Source organism: Chrysemys picta, chromosome 17 (genome assembly GCF_011386835.1).
Source record: "Chrysemys picta bellii isolate R12L10 chromosome 17, ASM1138683v2, whole genome shotgun sequence".
Lineage (NCBI taxonomy): Eukaryota > Metazoa > Chordata > Testudines > Emydidae > Chrysemys > Chrysemys picta.
In genome coordinates, this window is record NC_088807.1 from 25,961,067 (window position 1) to 25,984,065 (window position 22,999).

Consider the following 22,999-nt stretch of genomic DNA (forward strand, 5'->3'; position numbering starts at 1 on the left):
CGAGAGAGAACCCAGGAGTCCTGGCTCTCAGCCCCCCCCCCCCCGTTCTAACCCACCAGCCCCCCTCCCCTCCCAGAGCCAGGGAGAGAACCCAGGAGTCCTGGCTCCCAGACCCCCCCCACCGGCTCTACCTCAATCCCTCTCCCAGAGCCGGGGAGAACCCAGGCGTCCGGCTGCCCGGGGGCTGTTAGTCCTTCCAGCGTCCAGTCCCCGCGAAGCCCAGAGCTCGGCCCCTGCTCTGGGCCGGGTAAAGGCAGCGCCGAGCCGGCGGAACCGCCCGTCACTGGTCCGAGCCGCCCGTCTTCATCCGCCCGGTGCTGCCGGGGACCGCCGGGGCCCCTGCCAGCCCAGCCCTGCCCCCCACCCAGCTCTGCCGGTGCCCCTCACTCCAGACCCACAGCCACTGCCCCCCCAGCGCTGCAGGTGCCCCTCACTCCCGACCCGCAGCCCCCTGGTGGGGTCTGGTTTCTGGAGTGCAGGTGTGGGGGGAGGTTGGGAGCCCGGACGCCTGGGTTCTCTCCTGACTCTGGGAGGGCCTGTAGCAGGGCCCTTGGGTCACTGAGCTCCCCCCAGACCCCGGGGGTGGGTCATGCACCCTGCAGGGGCCCTGCTGCCCCCCCCCCACTGGAGAGCCTGGAGCAGGGACCCCCCCCCAGCTCTGTCCTGGGCTGTCCCCAGAGGCAGGAACTGGGGCTCCCCATTCACAGCACATCTTTAAGGCAAGGAAACCTCCAGTTCCCCCCCCCCCCCCCCGCAGTTATTTGATGGTGTTTGTGTAGGTCCTACCAAAACAGCCCCCAGGGACCGATACTGTCAGGTACGGGGGGGGGGGGGCAGCTTGGCAGGGAACAGAGTGAAAGGGAGAGACGGGGGGGAGATGAAAGGTCACACCCGGTACCCCCCGGGGCATAGGGGGGCTTCAGTGTTTTGCTCTAACACCAATGTCACCCCCCTCCCTGTTGTCAGCACCCACTCCCCTCTGAGCCAGGAGAGAACCCAGGCGTCCGGGCTCCCAGCCCCCCCTGCTGTAATCCACCAGCCCCCACTCCCCTCCCAGAGCCAGGGAGAGAACCCAGGCGTCCGGGCTCCCAGCCCCCCCCTGCTGTAATCCACCAGCCCCCACTCCCCTCCCAGAGCCAGGGAGAGAACCCAGGCGTCCGGGCTCCCAGCCCCCCCCTGCTGTAATCCACCAGCCCCCACTCCCCTGCCAGAGCCGGGAGAGAACCCAGGTGTCCGGGCTCCCAGCCCCCCCCTGCTGTAATCCACCAGCCCCCCTCCTCCCCGTGAAGAAAATCCAGTGCGAAATGGAAAACAATCAATTCAATTTCTTTAAGTTGGAAGCTGTTTTGGGGGGGGCCGGGACCGTCCCTCGCTGCGTCTGTGCCCCGGGCGCCGTGGGGGGCTCGACGGGGCCCCGCTCCCATGTGGTGTTGGGGGCAGCACGTGGGCTGGGGGGGGCCTCGCTCCTGGGCAGGACCTGGCCGGTCGGGGCCCCCGTCTCAGGCAGGGGGGTCAGGGCAGTGCCCAACTGGGTAACCCCCCCCAGCAGCTCTGGGGCAGCACAACAGGGGGCCTCATCGTGTGTCTTGGCCCCCCCAGTCCACAGGGCCCCCCGCTATTATCAGGCCCTGGCGGGGGGTGTCACTTGGGGAGGAATTAACCAGCAGCTCCCGTGCCCAGCCCCCCCTCCCCTGGCTTCGCCTTGCAGGAGGCCGCGGCCAGCGCTAGGTGCCAGGGTAACCCGCTGCGGGAATTCGCCAGGGCCGATGCTGCTGGGGGGGGTCACGGGCTGGATCGGAGTGGGGGGAGCCCCAGGGACCCCCCAGCAGGGCCGGGGGGCAGGCGGGGAGGGTCTTTCCACAGCTGGTCGAACCGGCTCTGGAGGGGGTCACTCATGCGGGGCACCAGCCCCATGAGCTTAGCCCCCCCCGGCTGGGCCTGTAGCTCCCCCTGGGAGGGGGGCAGAGTGGGGTGCTTCTCGGGGGCGTGCAGCTGGGGGGCCACTGGGGGGTCAGGGGCAGGACTCCAGGGGAAGATTGGGGGCATACAGGGGGCCAGGGCATGCTCCCCCCTTTCAATACAGGGGCGTGCTCAGCCGCCCCCCCTCGCCGCTGCTGCGCCCCCCAACCCCAGCGAGAGGGGAGGGAGGCCCCCGCCTGACGCCCCCTTCGCAGACCCCCCCAAATCCAGCCTGAGACCGGCTCCGTCTGCGGCGTCCACCCCCCAGACCCAGAGCGGTGGGGGCGGGGGGGAGACGTAGTTTCCAGGGCTCCCTCGCTCCTGTCCAGCGCCCCCGGCTGGCGCCAGACGGGACGACAGCGGGTTTTCTCCCCGCTTCTTGGGCTCCGTTTGCGCCGCGGGGGGGCCCTGGCTCGGGGCCGGGGGGGGCGACAGTCTCCATTCATTATCAACTCTTGTCGGCGGGGCTGTCTCTGTGCAGGGATCCCTTCATGCTCTCCAGGTATTCCTGCTGCGAGACCGCCAGCACCGAGGCCAGGATCTCGTCCTCGTCCCAGTCCGTCAGACCTGCCGGGGGGGGCAGGGTTAGGGGGCAGAGCACCCCGCGCCCCCCAGCTCTCCCCCTCCCCCCCAGCGCGCACATCGGGGGCGGGGCTAGCGGCTTCAGGGGCGTGGCCTCATTCAGAGCCCTCCTATTCGCCATCGGCAAAGGACTCCTGGGGTCTCTCCCCAGCTCAGGGAGTGGGGGCTGGTGGTTAGAGCAGGGGGGCTGGGAGCCAGGATGCCTGGGTTCTCTCCCCGGCTCTGGGAGGGCAGTGGGGGCTGGTGGTTAGAGCAGGGGGGGCTGGGAGCCAGGACTCCTGGGTTCTCTCCCCGGCTCTGGGAGGGGAGTGGGGGCTGGTGGTTAGAGCAGGGGGGCTGGGAGCCAGGATGCCTGGGTTCTCTCCCCGGCTCTGGGAGGGCAGTGGGGGCTGGTGGTTAGAGCAGGGGGGGCTGGGAGCCAGGACTCCTGGGTTCTCTCCCCGGCTCTGGGAGGGGAGTGGGGGCTGGTGGTTAGAGCAGGGGAGCTGGGAGTCAGGATGCCTGGGTTCTCTCCCCAGCTCTGGGAGGGCAGTGCGGGCTGGTGGTTAGAGCAGGGGGGCTGGGAGCCAGGACTCCTGGGTTCTCTCCCCGGCTCTGGGAGGGGAGTGGGGGCTGGTGGTTAGAGCAGGGGGGGGCTGGGAGCCAGGACTCCTGGGTTCTCTCCCCGGCTCTGGGAGGGGAGTGGGGGCTGGTGGTTAGAGCAGGGGGGCTGGGAGTCAGGACGCCTGGGTTCTCTCCCCGGCTCTGGGAGGGGAGGGGGATTTAGTGGTTAGAGCAGGGGGGGACTGGGAGCGAGGACTCCTGGGTTCTCTCCCCAGCTCTGGGAGGTGAGGGGAGGGGGGGGGGGGGACACACTCACCAAACGCAGTAGGGGACATCTGCTGCATGATGGCCCGGCACTCCAGGGCCGGGTACAAGGACACTAAGGGTGGGGTCGCTCGGCCGCCTCCTGCCGATAACTGACTGCTTGTGCCTGGGGACGCAGAGATGGAGGGAGGGGGGCTATACAGGCTGAAAGTATATTCATTGGTCCTGAGATGCAGCCACCTCTGGGGCGGGGCGGCTGGGGAACAGCGGCACATAACACTGCAGTGCAACAGTTCATGTGATGTTGAGATACATCCAGCTCTGGGGTGGGGGGCGGGGACGGCCGCACATAACGCCACATGGGGACCCGGCCCCGAGATGCAGCCACCTCCGGGGTGGGGGGCGGGGACGGCCGCACATAACGCCACATGGGGACCCGGCCCGAGATGCAGCCACCTCCGGGGTGGGGGGCGGGGACGGCCGCACATAACGCCACATGGGGACCCGGCCCCGAGATGCAGTCACCTCCGGGGTGGGGGGCGGGGCCGGCCGCACATAACGCCACATGGGGACCCGGCCCCGAGATGCAGTCACCTCCGGGGTGGGGGGCGGGGACGGCCGCACATAACGCCACATGGGGACCCGGCCCGAGATGCAGCCACCTCCGGGGTGGGGGGCGGGGACGGCCGCACATAACGCCACATGGGGACCCGGCCCCGAGATGCAGTCACCTCCGGGGTGGGGGGCGGGGCCGGCCGCACATAACGCCACATGGGGACCCGGCCCCGAGATGCAGTCACCTCCGGGGTGGGGGGCGGGGACGGCCGCACATAACGCCACATGGGGACCCGGCCCGAGATGCAGCCACCTCTGGGGTGGGGGGCGGGGACGGCCGCACATAACGCCACATGGGGACCCGGCCCGAGATGCAGCCACCTCTGGGGTGGGCAGGCGGGCGGGGGGGGAGGGGGGAACGGCTGCACTGGGGCAGTTCCTGGATCACCCACTCTGAGCTCCTGGGTAAGAGGGCAGGGAACCCGGGCGGCACTGACCTGGCGCGCAGGGCGAGGGCGGCTTGGGCAGCGCCAGGGCGGCGGCGGCGCCCGGGGAGGGCGGTTTCAGGGCGGTGATCTCGCCGTGCAGGTCGGGGTGCTCGGGGGACGGGGCCGAGCTGCGCTGGCGCGGGGAGCGGCTGCTCCAGTCCTCCAGCCCGCTGGTCGCCGCTGCCGTGGCCGAACTGCAGGTGGCGCTGGCTTTCCGGGGCTGGGGGGGGGGGAAGCGAGGGGTGAGCAGCGAAGACCCCCCCCCCGCCCGGGTCCCATTCCCTGCCCCACATCTGGCCAATCTCCCCCCCCCCCCCCCCGCATCCCCTTCCCCACCCCCCAACCAGCCAATCCCCCTCCCGTATCCCATTCCCCACCCCGCGCCACGTCCCGTTCCCCGCCCCCCGCCCCGTGTCACATTCCCTGCCCCCGAGCCGGCCAGGCCTGGGGGCGTGGCCGGGGGCGTGGCCTCACCTGTCTGGCTTGTTTCTCCTGGTCCCGCAGCCACTGCAGGTAGGACTCTCGGGCCACCTGCTCCTCGATGGCCTCGTTCGTGGCCTCCCAGTCGGTTGCTCGCTTCTTGTCCTCCAGCATCTGCTGCTCGATCCACGACTCCTCCGACGTCTTGATGGCGCTTTTCATCAGCGACTGCTCCGCGTACTGGGGGAGGCGGGGCGGGGTCAGGGAGCCCCGCCCACAGAGTGCCCCGCCCCATCTGTCAGACACCTGCCTCCAGCCCTGCCCATCACATGCCTGGCCCTGCCCCAGCCCTGCCCCCCAGCTGTGACATGCCCAGCCCCGCCCCCTGGCTGTGACACGCCCCCACCCGGCCCCTGGCCCTGTCCCCGGTCCCGCCCCTGACACACCCAGCCCCGCCCCTGCAGAAGCAGAGAGCCCATTGGCTGAGAGGCGGCCCCAGCCCCGCCCCACTCACCCCTGGCTTGAAGGAGGGCAGCCCCAGCCCCACGCCGATGGTGGCCTTGTTGGGGTTCACCACGGAGTTGTAGTGGATGTTGCGGTGGTAGGAGACCCGGATGGGCTCGTCCTCGTTCTGCTGAATGCCGTGGAAGGTGTTGATGGGCTCTGCGAGAGGCGGGCACAGCCTTGTGAGCGGGGAGAACCCAGGCGTCCGGGCTCCCAGCTCCCCGGCCCCCTCAGAGCTAGGGAGAGAGCCCAGGAGTCCTGGCTAATGGGACGAGCCGGAATGTACCATCTATGGCCTGGGAGTACAAGGGAGGCCCCGGAGGAAGACTCTGGCTTGGGGGGGGGGGGGTGTCAAACAGCAGGGAGTTGTGTCCCCCACCCCGCGAGGCGGGAGCCCTGAAACAGCCCCACAAGCCCGAGTCAGCCGGGCCAGGCCGGCCGGGGGGGGGGTTGCGCGGTGTAGATCCGGCCTCTGCTCCTTTGAGCTGGGATTTCGGTGAGCAGCCAGCGCCGGGGGCTGGATGTCACGGGGGGGGGGGGGGGGTTAGAGAGGAGTCGGAGGACTGGGGGGCTCCTCTCGTTACCCTGCCAGGCGGAGACGGGGACTGAGCCGGAGCGACAGCCGGGCCCCCCATACCTGTGCCGTACTGGTACACCTCCACCGGCCGGTTGTACATCTCCGCCATGGCCTGCATCTCAATGTGGTTGCCGTGGCAATTGTTTTTCCGCTTCCGGTTGATGTAGGTGGTGAAATCTTCAGTCACATAGTTGGAGAAGTAATCGGCGTTCTTCATCTGCAGGGGGGCGGCCCCGGGGCCGGAGAGAGACTGTGATACAGGGCAGGGACTGGCCGGCGGGGGGGCGGGGAATGGGGCAGGGGCCTGTCCCCTCTGGGGGGCGCCGGCTCCCACCCGGCCCCAGGGCAGGGACTGGCTGGCTCAGGGGGGCGGGGAATGGGGCAGGGGCCTGTCCCCTCTGGGGGGCGCCGGCTCCCACCCGGCCCCAGGGCAGGGACTGGCTGGCTCAGGGGGGCAGGGAATGGGGAAGGGGCCTGTCCCCTCTAGGGGGCGCCGGCTCCCATCTAGCCCCAGGGCGGGGAATGGGGCAGGGGCCTGTCCCCTCTAGGGGGCGCCGGCTCCCACCCGGCCCCAGGCAGGGACTGGCAGCTCAGGGGGGCGGGGAATGGGGCTGGGGCCTGTCCCCTCTGGGAGGCACCGGCTCCCACCCGGCCCCAGGGCAGGGACTGGCTGGCTCAGGGGGGCGAGGAATGGGACATGGGGCCCGTGGGGCCTGCCACAGGGGAAGACGCTAAGGTGGCCACTCTGGGGATCCCCGGAGCTCTGTCCCTCCGCCCCCGCTCACCAGGTAGTCCATACAGTGCTTCCGGACCACTTCATGCATGTCCTGGTCTCCATAGACCTGGTCAGCTGGAAGAGAGGAGAGGGGTGTCGGGAGATGGAACAGGAGACGCGGGGAAGTGGGGGGACATCACGAATGGCCACAGTGGGGCAGACCCAGGGCCCATCCAGCCTGCGTCCTGCCTGGCGTCAGGCGCTGCACAGGGAATGAACCAAACCGGGCAATTCCCGAGTGAATCAGCCTCTATCGCCCAGTCCCCGCAGCTGCCCGTCAGAGGCTAGGGACACTCGGAGCGGGGGTCCGCGGCCCTGCCCATCCTGGCTAACAGCCACTGATGGACCCCCCTCCAGGAACTTGGCTAGCTCTTTTCTGAACCCAGTGAGTGTCCCAGCCTGCACAACATCCCCTGGCAAGGAGTTCCACAGGTCGACAGCGTTGGGTGAAGAAATACTTCCTGTCGTCTGTTTTAAACCTGGTGCCTGTTCATTTCCTCAGCAGATCACTAGTTCGTGTGTTACACGAAGGGGTGAAGAACATTCCCCTGTTCACTATTCCCAGCCCCGTCGTGATTTTATAGACCTCTGTCACATCCCCCCCTTAGTCGCCTCTTTTCCCAGCTGAACCGGCCCCGGCTCTTCATACGGCAGCTGTTCCATCCCCTGATCCTTTTTGTTGCCCTTTTCTGCACCTTTTCCTTTCTAATAGATCTGGTTTGCGATGGGCGACTGCACCTGGGCGCCGCCTTCAAGGTGTTCCCAGAGCAGCACTAGGATAGTCTCCATCCCTCTGCTCACACTTCCTAGCACGCGGCACGTTGAGCGGCTGTTTTCACCGTGCCGCCGAGCTCTGCTCCTGGAGCGGGAAGAGCGAATTTCCACCCCAGAGGTCTGGGGGCACGGCTGGGATCCGGCTTCCTTTGCGTGTCTCAACGCTGAATTCCGCTCGCTCGCCCGGTTCGGGGACGTCCCTTTCTAGCTCTTCGCTGGCTGCCGGGGACTCGACTCTCTCGAGTCGTTTGCCCCTTTGGGAATGTGTTGAACAGCACCGGTCCCGGCGCAGCCCCCGGGGGGACCCCGCTATTTACCGCTCCCCAGTCTGAACACCAGCCATTCACTCCCACCCTCTGTCTCCTGTCTAACCCTGGCACTGATCCAGGAGACCTGTCCGGGGAGATGCCACCTGGAGTGCAGGGAAATCAAAAAGGCAAACTCCTAATTACAGACTGCCAGCCCCCAGCTCTAACTACTAGACTCTGCTCCCCTCCAAGGAATCTTTGAGTTAGAGCAGGGCGCCAGGACTCCTGGGTTCTCTCCCCGGCTCTGGAGGGGAGTGGGGGCTGGTGGGTTAGAGCGGGAGGGCTGGGAGCCAGGACTCCTGGGTTCTCTCCCCGGCTCTGGGAAGGGAGGGGGTCTAGTGGGTTAGAGCCGGGCGGCTTAGGGCCCAGGACTCCTGGGTTCCCCGCCTGTCCTGGATCCAGCTGATGTACAGGGTACCCCATGAGGCCTAGCACCTTGAAGTGCTGCGTGCTGCATCACTGGAGCCAGTGACTCACCGCCCCCCGCTGCAATGTAAACAAGGATGTGGGTTTTGAGGGGTGTTTGGGGGGGGGGGCCTTGGCCGGCAGCTCCCGTCAGTCACATGGGGACCGGCTGGGTTTCCCAGAAGCCTGCGCTGCGGTCGGCCCGTACGTTATTTATACCCACGCTCGGCAAAAACGCGCTGCGGGCTGCGAAGGGGCACACGAAAACAGGAAGCAAAAAGACCACAGCTGTTTGCCCCCCCCACTATTCCCCCCCCCCAGTTACTAGGAGGCGGGGCCAGAGCTAAGGGCAACTGAGGCAAACAACAGCCAGACTTGAGAGGAAAACAAAGAACAGAACCCAGGAGTCCTGGTTCCCAGCTTCCCCCACCCAATGCACTAGACCCACTCCCCTCCAGAACTGCAGGAGAGCGGGGGGGGGGGGGGGGGGGGGGCTGGGAGCCAGGACTCCTGGGTTCTCTCCTGGCTCTGGGAGGGGAGCAGGGGCTGGTGGGTTAGAGCAGGGGGGCTGGGAGCCAGGACTCCTGGGTTCTCTCCCTGGCTCTGGGAGGGGAGCAGGGGCTGGTGGGTTAGAGCAGGGGGGCTGGGAGCCAGGACTCCTGGGTTCTCTCCCTCACTGATGATGCCTGGAGCAGGGAGGTCCCTGCGCGAGATCGCTAGGTCTGCTCAGGGCACCGGTCTGCCCACTGTACATTGAGAGCCAGAGTTTTAGCCGGCTGCGGAAATGCCCAGGGGCGCAAGAGAAGCCAGGAAACTCCTCCCCCTGAGCCCGCGTCACCCCCCCACTCCGCCCCCCGCCAGGTCCCCTGCCTGCTGACAGACCCCCCAGACCAGAGGGGGAACGCGATTTGCCCCAAACGAGGCCAAACCAACAATCCCCTTTTCTAGCCCCTCCAGCGGCAGCCGCTTGTCGTCCCTTTGGCGGCTCCTCGCAGCCGAGCCCCCCAATTCTTCGCTGTCATCTCCCCGCCGACCCCCGCCCACGACGCCTCCAGCCCAGGCCCCCGGCGCGTCTCCCTCCCGCCTCGGAGCCATGGTCCAGGAACAGGGAGCTGATGTCAGTGGAGGAGACGGGGCGAGCGCGGCTCACTTGGGCTGAATACAGAGACTTGCCAAAACCCGAAATTCATGGCTCCCGAGGCCAGACAGGCTGGTTCTCTCGAACGCCCCAAAGGAAGCTGGGGAACGGCTCCCGTCCCGGCAAGAAAGGGGCGGCGCAGGAAGGGTTGCAAAGCAGAAAAACGGCACTTGGAGGAGAGCCGCTGTTTGGAACTGGAAGCTGAACCGAGTGAAAAGAACCGGGGGGCCCCCATCCGGGAGCACATCGCCCTGAAAGGGGCCAAGGGGTTTTGATGGCCCCGAACGGACGCTGGTCTCGGCACGTGAGACTTTGAGAGTTTTCGGCCAAGGGCCAGAACTGGGTTCACTGCGCCGGTCCGGCATCCAGCTGGCAAGCGACAGCGCTGAGCAGCACAGCCTCCCGGTTCCCGTCTGCTTTCCCCTCCACGGCCCAGAGCGCGCCTTCTCCAGACGCTATTGAAATACGTCCAATGATGTACAGCGCCTGACACAACTGAGAATGCCGAGACGCTACCGTAATACACCTAATATACTATGCACCGCGCCCGGCACAACGGGTTCCCAAACCACGACGGACACACCTTGTATAACAGGGACTCCTACAAGTGCCAGCTGAGACGGGGGACTCCTGTTATGCCAGGTGCTGCACAGACAGGCCCCCCCGGGGAGAGATCAGAGCCCCACCCGCTCCCCATCTCCCACCCAAGTGAGATCAGTGCCTCGGTCTTCGCTCGGTGCTGGACAGACCCCACTGACCAAGATCAGGCCCCATGGCACGGGGCACTACCCAGACCCCCTGCCCAAACCAAGACGGGGGTTCCTGTTAGGCCAGGCACCGGGCGGGTGCTGCGCAGACACACAGCAAGAAACAGTCCCGGCCCTGGAGAGTTTCCAGTCGACACAGACAAACGCGGGAGGAGAAAACAGAGGCCCCGACAGCAGGGCTGCCCAAGTTCACCCAGCCCGTCTGGGAATAGAACCCAGGTGTCCGGGGCCCGGCGCTGTCACCGTGTCACCAGATCACACTGCGCCAGTCGAAAAGCGTCTCCCCCCGGATTGAAATTCTCACCTACTGACTAACAGACGCATCGAGGATCGGAGTGATTGATGGCTCCCGGCTACCTCAACCGCCACCTCCCCGCAGCCCTCTCAGCCCTCTGTCCGGGTTTCCAGCCAAACAAATTAACCACTCTTGGGGGGATCAGCCCACGTGGGCGAGTGTGAAATCTCCAAATGCACCAGGCCACACGGGGTAACAGTACACAGGGTGGGGACACCCACAAGGATCACGCAGCTTAAAGGGATTTAGAAATTGCTCGCCAAGATGCAGCCACCTCTGGGGCAGGGCAGCTGGGCAACAGTTCTAGCTCCAAGTCAACACTCACTACTGGAGCTATGAATGTAGTGAGAGCCAGGACTCCTGGGTTCTCTCCCTGGCTCTGGGAGGGTGGGGGGAGCCAGGACTCCTGGGTTCTCTCCCTGGCTCTGGGAGGGTGGGGGGAGCCAGGACTCCTGGTTCTCTCCCTGGCTCTGGGAGGGTGGGGGGAGCTGGGAGCCAGGTTCTCTCCCTGGCTCTGGGAGAGACTGGGGTCTAGTGGTTAGAGCATGGGAGTGTCAGCACGTCATTACCTGCTCCTCACCCTCTGCTGTGGCGGGGGAAAGCAGCTACCCCCCAGGGGCGGGAGGGGCCCAGTGTATGTAAAGTGCCGGCTATTCTTAGCAGCCAAATTCCCCATCGTGGCTGGAGGAAGAGGAAAAGTCAGTAACCGCGAAGGCAGGCCGGCCAGTGGTGCATGCGGTGCTTCCGCCCCCCCGCTCCCTGAGCGCGCACACCCCACTGCGCGGCTGTTCCCTGGCTCCCCCGCCCCAGAGGTGGCTGCAGCTCAGCGCCCGGGGAGCCGGCCTTAGGGGTCCTTTGGAATGGAAGACGAAGCAGTAGAAACGGGGAGGAAGGTCCTATGGGCCCAGGGGGAGGGCTGGGAGCCAGGACTCCTGGGTTCTCTCCCCAGCTCTGGGAGGGGAGTGGGGGCTGGTGGTTAGAGCAGGGGGGGCTGGGAGCCAGGACTCCTGGGTTCTCTCCCCAGCTCTGGGAGGGGAATGGGGCTGGTGGGTTAGAGCTGGGAGCCCGGACTCCTGGGTTCACTCCCTGGTTTCCCAGTGGCACTGTGGCCGTACAAACAGTGCGAAGTGAGTCAGGGAAGGCTGACACTAATGCAGGGGTGAAGACTTTCCCCTGGGGGCAGCTAATCGTTAGGGGTGAAGGGCCGCTGGGGGTGGGGCGTTACTGAGAACGGAGCAAGAGCAGCAGTCACCTGCCTCCCCCTTATCGGCCTGCGAGTTTCAGTTTCTCTCAAAACAGGGTGGTTGAAATTCCCCCACCCCTCACACCACAAAGGCTTTCTAATACCGGGGTTTCAGTCACTTCTCGGTGCTCACGAGACCCCCTCCCCCAGCCAAGGAGAGAACCCAGGAGTCCTGGCTCCCACCCCCCTCGCTCTAGCCCACCAGCCTCCCTCCCCTCCCACTGCCGGGGAGAGAACCCAGGCGTCCTGGCTCCCAGCCCTCCCCCTGGGCCCATAGGACCTTCCTCCCCCCTCTAACCCAGGGAGGATGTGTGGGACGGGTGCTGATGCTCGGGGCAGGGAATGTTCCACCTGGGGGGCAGGTGGAAAACCCATCAAAAGAGGAAGGAAACTGACGTGCTGCCGGGAAAATGTAGGTGTAATTGACGAGAGGCTGCCTTTAATCTAAGCAGGTGGGAAGTGCATCTAGAGGTTACAGCAGGGGGAGCTGGGCGCCAGGACGCCTGGGTTCTCTCCCTGGCGCTGTGAGAGGAGGGGGGGGTTGGGAGCCAGGACTCCTGGGTTCTCTGTCCGGCTCTGGGAGGGGAGTGTGTCTAAAGGGATAGAAGGGGTGGGGGCGCTGGGAGCCAGGACGCCTGGGTTCTCTCCCCGGCGCTGCGAGGGGAGGGGGGGCTGGGAGCCAGGACTCCTGGGTTCTCTCCCCGGCTCTGGGAGGGGAGTGTGTCTAAAGGGATAGAAGGGGTGGGGGTGCTGGGAGCCAGGACGCCTGGGTTCTCTCCCCGGCGCTGCGAGGGGAGGGGGGGCTGGGAGCCAGGACTCCTGGGTTCTCTCCCCGGCTCTGGGAGGGGAGTGTGTCTAAAGGGATAGAAGGGGTGGGGGCGCTGGGAGCCAGGACGCCTGGGTTCTCTCCCCGGCTCTGGGAGGGGAGTGCGTCTAAAGGGATAGAAGGGGTGGGGGCGCTGGGAGCCAGGACGCCTGGGTTCTCTCCCCGGCTCTGGGAGGGGAGTGCGTCTAAAGGGATAGAAGGGGTGGGGGCGCTGGGAGCCAGGACGCCTGGGTTCTCTCCCCGGCTCTGGGAGGGGAGTGCGTCTAAAGGGATAGAAGGGGTGGGGGCGCTGGGAGCCAGGACGCCTGGGTTCTGTCCCCATGGCCGCACCACTGCTGGCAGAGAGACTTGCTGCGGTGTGGAAGGCGCCTTGCTCTAGTTCGGAGGCCGGGCGGGGCCCTCCGGGCGGCTGAGTCTGGAGAGCAGCGACCACTGACAAGGCCTTGCCAGGCCTGGGCAGAGCAGGAGCAAAACATGATGCTGCAAAACCTCCTCTGACTCAGCAAAACCCTGCCATGACTCAGCAGCCACGCCAGCCCCCTGCCAAGCCAGCGCCAGCGCTGGGAGCCAGGACTCCTGGGTTCTCTCCCTGGCTCTGGGAGGGGGTGGGGGCTGGTGGTTAGAGCAGGGGGGCTGGGAGCCAGGACTCCTGGGTTCTCTCCCCGGCTCTGGGAGGGGAGTGGGGGCTGGTAGTTAGAGCAGGGGGGCTGGGAGCCAGGACTCCTGGGTTCTCTCCCTGGCTCTGGGAGGGGGTGGGGGCTGGTGGTTAGAGCAGGGGGGCTGGGAGCCAGGACTCCTGGGTTCTCTCCCCGGCTCTGGGAGGGGAGTGGGGGCTGGTGGTTAGAGCAGTGGGGGCTGGGAGCCAGGACTCCTGGGTTCTCTCCCCAGCGCTGCGAGGGGAGGGGGGGGCTGGTGGTTAGAGCAGGGGGGGCTGGGCGCCAGGACACCTGGGTTCGCGCCCCGGCGTTGCAAGGGGAGGGGGGGCTGGAGGGTTAGAGCAGGGGGGGCTGGGAGCCAGGACTCCTGGGTTCTCTCCCCGGCTCTGGGAGGGGAGTGGGGGCTGGTGGTTAGAGCAGTGGGGGCTGGGAGCCAGGACTCCTGGGTTCTCTCCCCAGCGCTGCGAGGGGAGGGGGGGCTGGTGGTTAGAGCAGGGGGGGCTGGGCGCCAGGACACCTGGGTTCGCGCCCCGGCGTTGCAAGGGGAGGGGGGGCTGGAGGGTTAGAGCAGGGGGGGCTGGGAGCCAGGACTCCTGGGTTCTCTCCCCGGCGCTACGAGGGGAGGGGGGGCTGGAGGGTTAGAGCAGGGGGGGCTGGGAGCCAGGACTCCTGGGTTCTCTCCCCGGATCTGGGAGAAGACTGGGGTCTAGTGGGTTAGAGCAGGAGGGGCTGGTGCCAGGACTCCTGGGTTCTCTCTGCATCTACCTCAAACTACTCCCCCCTCCCAAAAAACCCTACAGATCATGCTGGCCTGGCTCATTCTCCCTCCCCCCCCGCCGCCCCCACCTGTGCCCTGCTCCCCCCACCCGCAGCGGCAGGGGACAATCTGCAGCCCCGCTTTGCTGCGTCAGGGGTGATAGGAGGGGTGGGGGGCGGGCGCTGGCCGGGGGAAGGGAGGCTGTTTATGGCAGAAGCAAGCGGGTGTGTGGGCTTGAGAGGAGACCGGCAGAGGAGAAGGCAATGCCAGGGCTGTGCTGCCCCCTGCTGGTCACACGGGAAAAGGCACCGACAGGGTAACAGACTTCCTGCCTGTGGGACTGAGATGCAGCCGCCTCTGGGGAGGGGCAGCTGGGAACAGCTGCACATAACGCCCTGCAGGGATGGCGCGCCTGGTGCTGAGATGTAGCCCCCTCTGGGGAGGGCAGGCTGTGCACTACCCCCAGTTCTTATGTTCGGTCATATGGGGTGGGATCCTGATCTCATTCGGGGTGTACCCGAAATCTCTCTGCAGCACCCAGCCCATCGGGGGGCCCCCAATCAAGGAATCCCCCACCTCTGGGGGGGCGGGGAGGAGAACAGAGTTCTGGGAAAGGGGCAGGGTCACTGATTCCCCGCCCCTCCATATGGGGGGGGGGGGGTCATACACACCTATGGTTCAAATGAGCAGCTAATCATAGGGCCTGGGGGGCGGGACAAAGATGGATTTAGGGATTAGAGATGTCAATCAATAGAAGGCCAATGATTGACATGGGGAGCGCCCCCTGCCCCATCCCCCGCAGCACAGCGCCCCCCACAGCATGGCCCTGCTGGCCAGGGGAGAGAGTCCTCCACCCAGCCCCTCACCTGCAGCGGGGCACCCCGCAGCACCAAGGCTCCCTGTTTCTCCCAGGGGCGGTGTGGACTCGTGGGGAAGGGCTGGGACTCAGGACTCAGGCTCCTATCCCCAGCGCTGCCCCTCGTGCCTCGATTTCCCCTCGCGCCCCTTGTCAGCACCCACGGGAAGCCCATCTGGGGATCTGCCTGACCCCGATTGACCATCATACAGTCTCCCCTGAAAGCCACCCCCTGTCCCCCGCTTTGTCCAACCCAGAGCCAAGGCCCTGGGGGCCACGAACCCCACAACTCAGAGATCACCCTGAAAACAGCTGGCAGGTAGCAAAGAACACCCCGCACCCCCCACCCCCACTTTCCAGGAACCCGGGGTGAAGGCCTAGCGGAACCACCCGATCTCGCCACAGGGACCCCAGCCCCCTCAAACCTGACCCTACTACACCCCGTTCTTAGGGCTTCCACACAGGCCCCCACCCCGACCCCCAATCCTCTCTCATGCCCCCCAACTCTGACCCCCAAACCCATTCCTTATGGCACCCCCAACCCTGCCCCAAATCCCCCATCCATCACGCCTGAACCCCAACTCTGACCTGCTCCCCAGCAGGTCCCCACGACCACCAGCCCCCCAACACTGACCCCCATCCCTACCCTGACCTGCTCCCCCAACTTATCCCAGAAGGGCTGGGAAGGAGATCAGGCTGCTCCCCCCCGGGACAGGGGTGCCCCACATCCCCCCCCATGCCCGACTTACCCACGGCCCGGAACAAACAAGCCCCATCCTCCTTCATCTGCTTGATGATGAAACCTTTCTTCTCCCGCAGCGACTTCTCAAACCTGTTCTCCTGCTGGAGACAAGAGAACGCCCGTCAGCAAGTTACCACGGCGCTGCTCGCCGAGCCCCCCGCCCCACGGCACCCCATGGCTGAGCTTCCAGCCCCACGGTGCCCCCTGGCCGTGCCCCCTGGCCAAGCCCCCCGCCCCACGGCACCCCACGGCTGAGCTTCCAGCCCCACGGTGCCCCCTGGCCGTGCCCCCTGGCCGAGCCCCCCGCCCCACAGCACCACCTGCCCACGGTGCTCCCCACTGAGCCCCCCGGCGCCCCCTGGCCGAGTCCCCCACCCCACGGCGCCACCTGCCCATGGCGCTCCCCGCCGAGCCCCCGCCCCCGCCTGCCCATGGTACCCCCCAGCGCCCGGCCCTGACTACCAGGGAAGAGCGCCTCCGGACGAGCCCCACAGCCCATTCCCCACAGCACAGCGCCCCCTAGTGCCTGGCCCTGACTCCCCTGCCCAGCCACCTTGTCTCCCAGCTCCTAGGGCCCCCGCTCAGAGCCCAGGCCCCCAGTCTCTGGCACAACGTAGGGTACGTACATGGCATATTACGGAGCGCCGGTGCCTAGTGGTTAGAGCGGCGGGGGGGGAGAGGGGGGGGGAGAGCCAGGATCCAAGCTCAAGTCCCTGGAAGGGCTAAGCTCAGTGGTCCAGCTGATGCCCCCGGCTGTGTATGGGGATCACCCCACGGCCCGGGCGCTCGCAGTGATGTCAGGATGGACTGGGTTACAGATCAGATTCTGTCTGGCCCTCGAGTGGGAAAGGGGGTCGGCCAGCCCCACACAAATCCCCCCCCCAACTTCAGCTGTGGGACCAGGCCCCCCATCTTGGCTCGCCACATGAAGCATTAATGGACCTGAGCTAGGAGACGTCCATCACAAACGGGTACCGTCCCAGGCACCCCCTCCGGTCCCCCTTCCCTGATCTCAGCTGGGGGGATCCCAGCCCCAGGGAGAGGAGATCCCACAGGATCCATAGCCCAGATGGGGTGGGGTTTCCCCTGAGTGCCAGGCCCTGTGAAGCCAGCCCGGATTGGGGACCCCCCGCCCGGCTAGACAAACCAGACCCCGTAACGGGAACGCCTGGCGGGTTTTCACTTAGGCCAAGCACCATCCCACAATCCCCTGCAACAGCCCAACTCAACAGGCGGCACGTGCAGCTAGACAAGCTGCCAACAACCGAGAGACAGTCGGCCTACGTGTGGGCACCTTCGCGCCTGGACTGTAGGGATGGGTGACGGGTCTGTCTGTCGGCAAGTTACCCCAGCAATACCCCGTGCCGCCACTTGTGACGCACCGGGACTGAGACACGGCCCGGCCGGAGCCTCTCTCCCCGACCTGTGTTACTCCGCCTGGAGCGGGTCTCGCCCCGAACCAACAGGCGAGCAGCACGATTCACCCACATCTCCCCCAGTGCCCTGCGCGACCCAGAGCCACGCGTTGCCGGGGGCAGGTCTGCTGGGCGGCGGGAGGGGCAACGGTAATTCCACCTCACTGCGGCCGGGGTAGGGCTGGGTTCAGGCTGCGGGATCGGGGAGTCTCTCTCTGGTCTGTGTTTGTACAGCACCTGGCGCAAGGCTCTGCCACCGGGCACTGCCGTAATACACCTAATAGATAACATACAGCGCCTGGCACAAGGGGGTGTGTGTGTGTGTGTCCTGGATGCTACCGTAATACACCTAATAGATAACATACAGCGCCTGGCACAAGGAGTGTGTGTGTGTGTCCTGGATGCTACCATAATACACCTAATAGAAAACATACAGCGCTTTCCCCTGGGGGCACTACCGTAATACACCTAATAGATAACATACAGCGCTTTCCCCTGGGGGCACTACCGTAATACACCTAATAGATAACATACAGCGCTTTCCCCTGGGGGCACTACCGTAATACACCTAATAGATAACATACAGCACCTGGCACAAGGGGGTGTGTGTGTGTGTCCTGGATGCTACCGTAATACACCTAATAGATAACATACAGCGCCTGGCACAAGGGTGTGTGTGTGTGTGTGTCCTGGATGCTACCATAATACACCTAATAGATAACATACAGCGCCTGGCACAAGGGGGTGTGTGTGTGTGTGTCCTGGATGCTACCATAATACACCTAATAGATAATATACAGCGCTTTCCCCTGGGGGCACTACCGTAATACACCTAATAGATAATATACAATGCTTTCCCCTGGGGGCACTACCGTAATACACCTAATAGATAATATACAACGCCTGGCGCAAGGCCTCCCACCGGGCACTGCCGTAATACACCTAATAGATAACATACAGCGCCTGCCACAAGGCGGGAAGCGTGTCCTGGGTGCTACAGGTAATACACCTAATAGATAACATGCAGCACCTGGCGTGTGTGTGTGTGTGTGTGTGTGTGTGTCCTGGGTGCTACCGTAATACACCTAATAGATAACATACAGCGCCTGGCACAAGGGGGTCCCAGTCCAGGACAGAGCTCCTGCATACTACCACAATACACCAACTATATCCTGTCGAGCACCCAGAACAAAGAGGTCCTGGGGCAGGACTGGGCTCCTAGATGCTACAACAACACACAGTTCACTTTTCACCATTGCTAGGGTCCCACGCTGAAGCTAGTTTCACTTGCTCACCTGGTGAATTGTGTCTCTTACGCTAGCACCATCTAGTGAGCGCACGCTCACATGCACAGAGCGGGACTCAGCCTCTCCAGCAGGGGGCAGCAGGGACACCGAGGGGCACACACACATAGTACCATCTAGGGCAAAACCTCCCCTGAATGTGCGGAGAGCCTGAGCCGATCGCTCGCAGAGGTGTGAACTGCCCAGAGCGTAACCGACGCAGCCTGAACCCGAGCCAATCGCTCGCAGGGGGGAGCCTGTTACTCTAATTGGGGTGTCAACATTAAAGCCCCTGTCAGCGTTAACTATTTAATCACTATTGAGGGGGCTAGATTTTCCCCTCATGCAATGAGCACATAACGAGACTGAATAAATCCGCCCCCCTCCCCCCCGGTGCAGAACAGGGCTCATCCCCTCCAGGAGGGGGCAGCAGTGACCCCTCCCAGCCCCACCATCCCTCCCTCCATCTCCCAGCCCCCTGCAAAGCCGTGTTGAGAGATAGGATGGCCCAGTCTCTCAGGACACTGGATGAGGACGCAAGAGGACCTTGGTTCACAATCCCGGCTCTGCGCCAGACACCCCATGTGACATTAGGCGAGGCTACCCCGTGCCTCAGTTTCCCCAGCAACACAAAGATAGCAATTCATAGATCCTAAGGCCAAAAGACACCCCCTGTAGAACACAGGCGTGAGATCGGCCCTGAATTAACCCCTGCAGGTGTCTTAGAGACGCAGCCGGCCTTGATTTAAACATTTCCTCGCGCGCCGGGGGGGTGCGTGAGATCCATTAGGGGCTCAAACCCTGCTCTGAGGGCAGAGGGCGTGTGAGCAGATGGTAGCTGGAGAGAGAGCACGATATTCTGGGAAGAAGGAGAAAGACACACAGGGACGGGGCAGACTGGGGTTTTGAAGGGAGGGACGGACACGACCCCAGACAAGGAGACACAGCCCGCTCCCAGGCCACCCTGTTTCGCAGACAATCTGGGGGAACCGGCCGCTACGCTCCCACCGGCCCCCATGTGGCAGACACCCCACGGGATCGGCCCCTAGGCCCGTGTGAACCAGCACCCGCCTGGCACCAGCCCGATCACAACCGTATCTTCGGGCACCCGGTCCGGACCAACAGCGTCACTGACCAACCCTCCCCCGCCCCGCTCTGGGGGGGGGGACGGACTAGGAGCAGAGCTCCCGGACGCCTGGGTTCCCAGTGTGCTCGGGGGACCCGAGCCTCCAGATGCCTGGGTCCCTAGAATCCCACCTCCAAAGGGAAAGCAGGCCCGGATGCCTGGGTCCCCAGAATCCCAGCCACTGTATCTTGGTGGGGTGGGGTGGAGCTCACAGGTCAAGTGCCCCCAGTGAGTAAGAATGAGTGCTGGGGGGGGGCGTTTGGGGGGACCCGCACCCAAACAGCAATAAGGGGGGGTAAACAGCAGACTAATAGGGTGACAATACAGGGGCCCCCTCAGCGCCCACTACATGGGATGAGTGTAGAGCTGGAAAAACAGCGTTACCCACCCCAGCTCAGAGCACCCCCACTAACTGCCAAGGATAAGTGCCAGAGGGGGCCCCCCCGTTCCCTCCCCTCCGGCGGACACGGCCCCCCATTCCCCAATCACATAGAGAGGGGCCCCATGGGGAAATGTAAAGGTCACCGCCCGATTGTTACATCCCTCCCATCATATGGGGGGGGGTCTTCCCACTTCCAGATCAGAGCCCCCCCGAAGAGGGAGCAGGGTCGCCCGTCAACATCTCCCCAGGCAGGGCTGCCCCTGCCCCCCATATCAGAGGAAGGGGGCTCACCACCACATCTGAAAGGGAGGTGCCTCCCCCAGATCAGGGAGTGGAGGATCTTCCCTCTCCCCCCCCAAACGAGGGGGCATTGCACCCCTCCAGCCCAGGTCAGAGGGGAGGGTCTCCCCACTTCCCCCAGCTCTCAGAGGGAGGGGGTCCACCCATTCCCAAGGAGAGAATGCCCCCCAGGATACCTGCTCTACAGTGGGTGGTGCCCCTATACCTCAGAGGGGATCCCCATCCCTGCCACAGCTCAGAAGGGGGTCCCCCGGGGGTCCCCCACAGCCCTCAGCGGAGGAGAAATCCCTCATTCTCTGGCATAGCTCAGAGAAGGGGGGTCCCCCAATAGCCCAGAGGAAGGGGGGTCCCCCAATAGCCAGGGGGTCCCCCAATAGCCAGGGGGTCCCCCCCAGAGGCAGGTCCCACTCTCCCCAGAGCCCAGAAGAGGGGGATCAGGTCCCCCCCCACACCGGGGCCCAGGGGACCCCCCCCCGGGTACCTGCTCCACGGTGGCCGGGTCCAGGCTCTCCCCGCGGGCCGCCGCCGTCTCGTACTCGTCCTCGCTGTTGCAGCCGGCGCCGCCGCCGGCCTCGTCCCGCTCGGGGCTGCTGCCCGGGCCGGCCCCCCCCTGCCGCCGCCGCTTGCTGTGCCCCGGCCCCGAGCAGCAGCCCCCGCCCCGGGCCTCGCCCGCGCCGAGCAGCGGGGCCCCGTCCAGCCCCGCGAGCGGGTCCCCGCCGCCCCCCACCCCGCCGGGGCCCGGCGGCGGCGGCGAGCCGGCGGGGGGCGCCCCCCAGCGGGGCGGGGGAGGGGAGGCCCGGGATCGGGCCCCCCCGCCGCGGGGGTCGGGGCCGGCGGGGGGGCCGCCCCCGCCGCCGGGCCCCCCCCGCGGGTGCGAGTCCGGGCCGGGCCCCCCCCGCGGGTGCGGGTGCGGATGCGGGTGGGGGTCCGGGCCGCCCACCCCGCCCGGGGCCGCGGCGCGGGGGGGGCCGCCCGGCGGGTCCCGCTCCCCGTCCCCCGCCGCCGGGCAGGGCTTCTTCTTGGGCAGGATCGTCATGGCCGGGAGGGAGCGGGGCCCGGCTGGGCCGGCGGGCGGGGCGGGGCTGGCCCCGGATGGGGGGGCTAAGGGGGGGTACCAGGGAGGGCGGGGTACCCGGATGGAGGGGCTAAGGGGGGTACTAGGGAGGGCGGGGTACCCGGATGGAGGGGCTAAGGGGGGTACTAGGGAGGGCTGGGTACCCGGATGGAGGGGCTAAGGGGGGTACCAGGGAGGGCGGGGTACCCGGATGGAGGGGCTAAGGGGGGTACTAAGGAGGGCTGGGTACCCGGATGGAGGGGCTAAGGGGGGTACCAGGGAGGGCGGGGTACCCGGATGGAGGGGCTAAGGGGATGGTGGGTACCCGGATGGAGGGGCTAAGGGGGGTACTAAGGAGGGCGGGGTACCCGGATAGAGGGGCTAAGGGGATGGTGGGTACCCGGATGGAGGGGCTAAAGGGGGGTACTAGGGAGGGCGGGGTACCCGGATGGAGGGGCTAAGGGGATGGTGGGTACCCGGATGGAGGGGCTAAAGGGGGGTACTAGGGAGGGCGGGGTACCCGGATGGAGGGGCTAAGGGGGGTACTAGGGAGGGCTGGGTACCCGGATGGAGGGGCTAAGGGGGGGTCCCCGGGGGCTCCCTCTCCCCCACACTCTCACTGCCCCCCCATGGGGAGGGGTCGTCGGGGCGAAAGTACCCCGGGGGGAGGGGGGGCAGCAGCCTCCGGCGGCCGGACGCAGACGAATCAACCCCTCGCTCGCCCGCTCCTTCCCCCTCCCCCGCCCCGTTGCGGCTTTTTGACCCTTCCCGGCTTCCGCGGCAGCCCCTCGCGCTCGGCCCCGGCCTAGTGTCAACATCAACACAGCCGGCCCCTGACCCCGCGCGCTCACTTCCGCCGTCACGCCCCTTAGCAACGCCGGGGGCGGGGACTACGCACGCCTGGGCAACGGCCCTGCTCTCACTGGCTACCACGCGCGGCCTCACGCTCATTGGACACAGGTTGACGGGCCAACTATCTGATTGGCCACGGCTCACCCGCCAATCAAGAGGGTCCCACCCACACCCGTTTTCTCACTACAATACCCCCTCCCACAGCCCATAGCAACGAAACAGCGGAAGGCGGGACCTGGGCCGCCCTTAGTAACAGTGAATTGTCTTATTGGAGCAGAGGTTAAGCTCTCATTTCTGATTGGCTGTACACCACGGAACCGATTTCTGATTGGCTGAGAGGTGGAGTACTCATTTCTGACTGGCTGAGAGACAAGGAACCAATTTCCGAAAGGCTGAAACGCAAAGGAGCCATCTCTGATTGGCTAGGAGTCTGAGACGTCGTCTCTCATTAGCTACGAAGGATCTACCTTCGCTTCTGATTGGCTGCTGGACGGGCTCCACACCTCCGATTGGAGGACGAAACAGCAAATGACGTTGATTGGCTGGGAAGACAGGTGCCCACATTTCATTGGCTGAGAGCACAGCGCTCATCTCTGATTGGTTGGACATCAGAGGACAGCTCTCTGATTGGCCAAGAAGAAAAGCCTCCATTTTGATTGGCTATAAGGCATCATCCAATCAAAGGCCCCCTTCCCCTCTAGCCCTGCCTTGGAGGAGCCCGCGCGGCAGCCGCTCTGATAGGCTGAGGTGCTTGTCACTCAAAAATAGTCCCACCCCTTTTTCTCACCTACTAACCCATTCAACCCACCACCCAGCCCCAAGGGGGGGGGGGCTAGGAGAGAACCCAGGAGTCCTGGCTCCCAGCCCCCCCCCCCGCTCTAACCCACCAGCCCCCACTCCCCTCCCAGAGCCGGGAGAGAACCCAGGAGTCCTGGCTCCCAGCCCCCCCCCCCCGCTCTAACCCACCAGCCCCCACTCCCCTCCCAGAGCCGGGAGAGAACCCAGGAGTCCTGGCTCCCAGCCCCCCCCCGCTCTAACCCACCAGCCCCCACTCCCCTCCCAGAGCCGGGGAGAGAACCCAGGAGTCCTGGCTCCCTTACACACACCGCTGAGCCAGCGCCCCCTAGTGGGGACAGGCCCCGTGTCCCAGTCC

At 65.8% G+C, this 22,999-nt stretch overlaps 1 protein-coding gene across 2 annotated transcripts; it reads right to left on the minus strand.

Annotated features, from left to right (window-relative positions):
* Positions 1-1,310: 1,310 nt before the first annotated feature.
* On the minus strand, positions 1,311-20,991 carry OTUD5 (OTU deubiquitinase 5). 2 transcript variants are annotated; one of them, XM_065571661.1, is made up of 9 exons: positions 20,422-20,991; positions 15,442-15,535; positions 6,678-6,742; positions 5,953-6,109; positions 5,326-5,474; positions 4,866-5,051; positions 4,401-4,611; positions 3,401-3,514; positions 1,311-2,526 (listed from the first exon to the last, which is right to left on the minus strand). In XM_065571661.1, the coding sequence occupies exons 1-9, from the start codon at positions 20,974-20,976 to the stop codon at positions 2,408-2,410; spliced, it is 1,650 nt and encodes a 549-aa protein (XP_065427733.1). In that variant the 5' UTR covers positions 20,977-20,991; the 3' UTR covers positions 1,311-2,407. The 2 variants fall into 2 exon arrangements, with proteins under 2 accessions (XP_065427733.1, XP_065427732.1); XM_065571660.1 differs by having other exon boundaries at positions 15,442-15,532; positions 20,422-20,733.
* Positions 20,992-22,999: the final 2,008 nt, after the last annotated feature.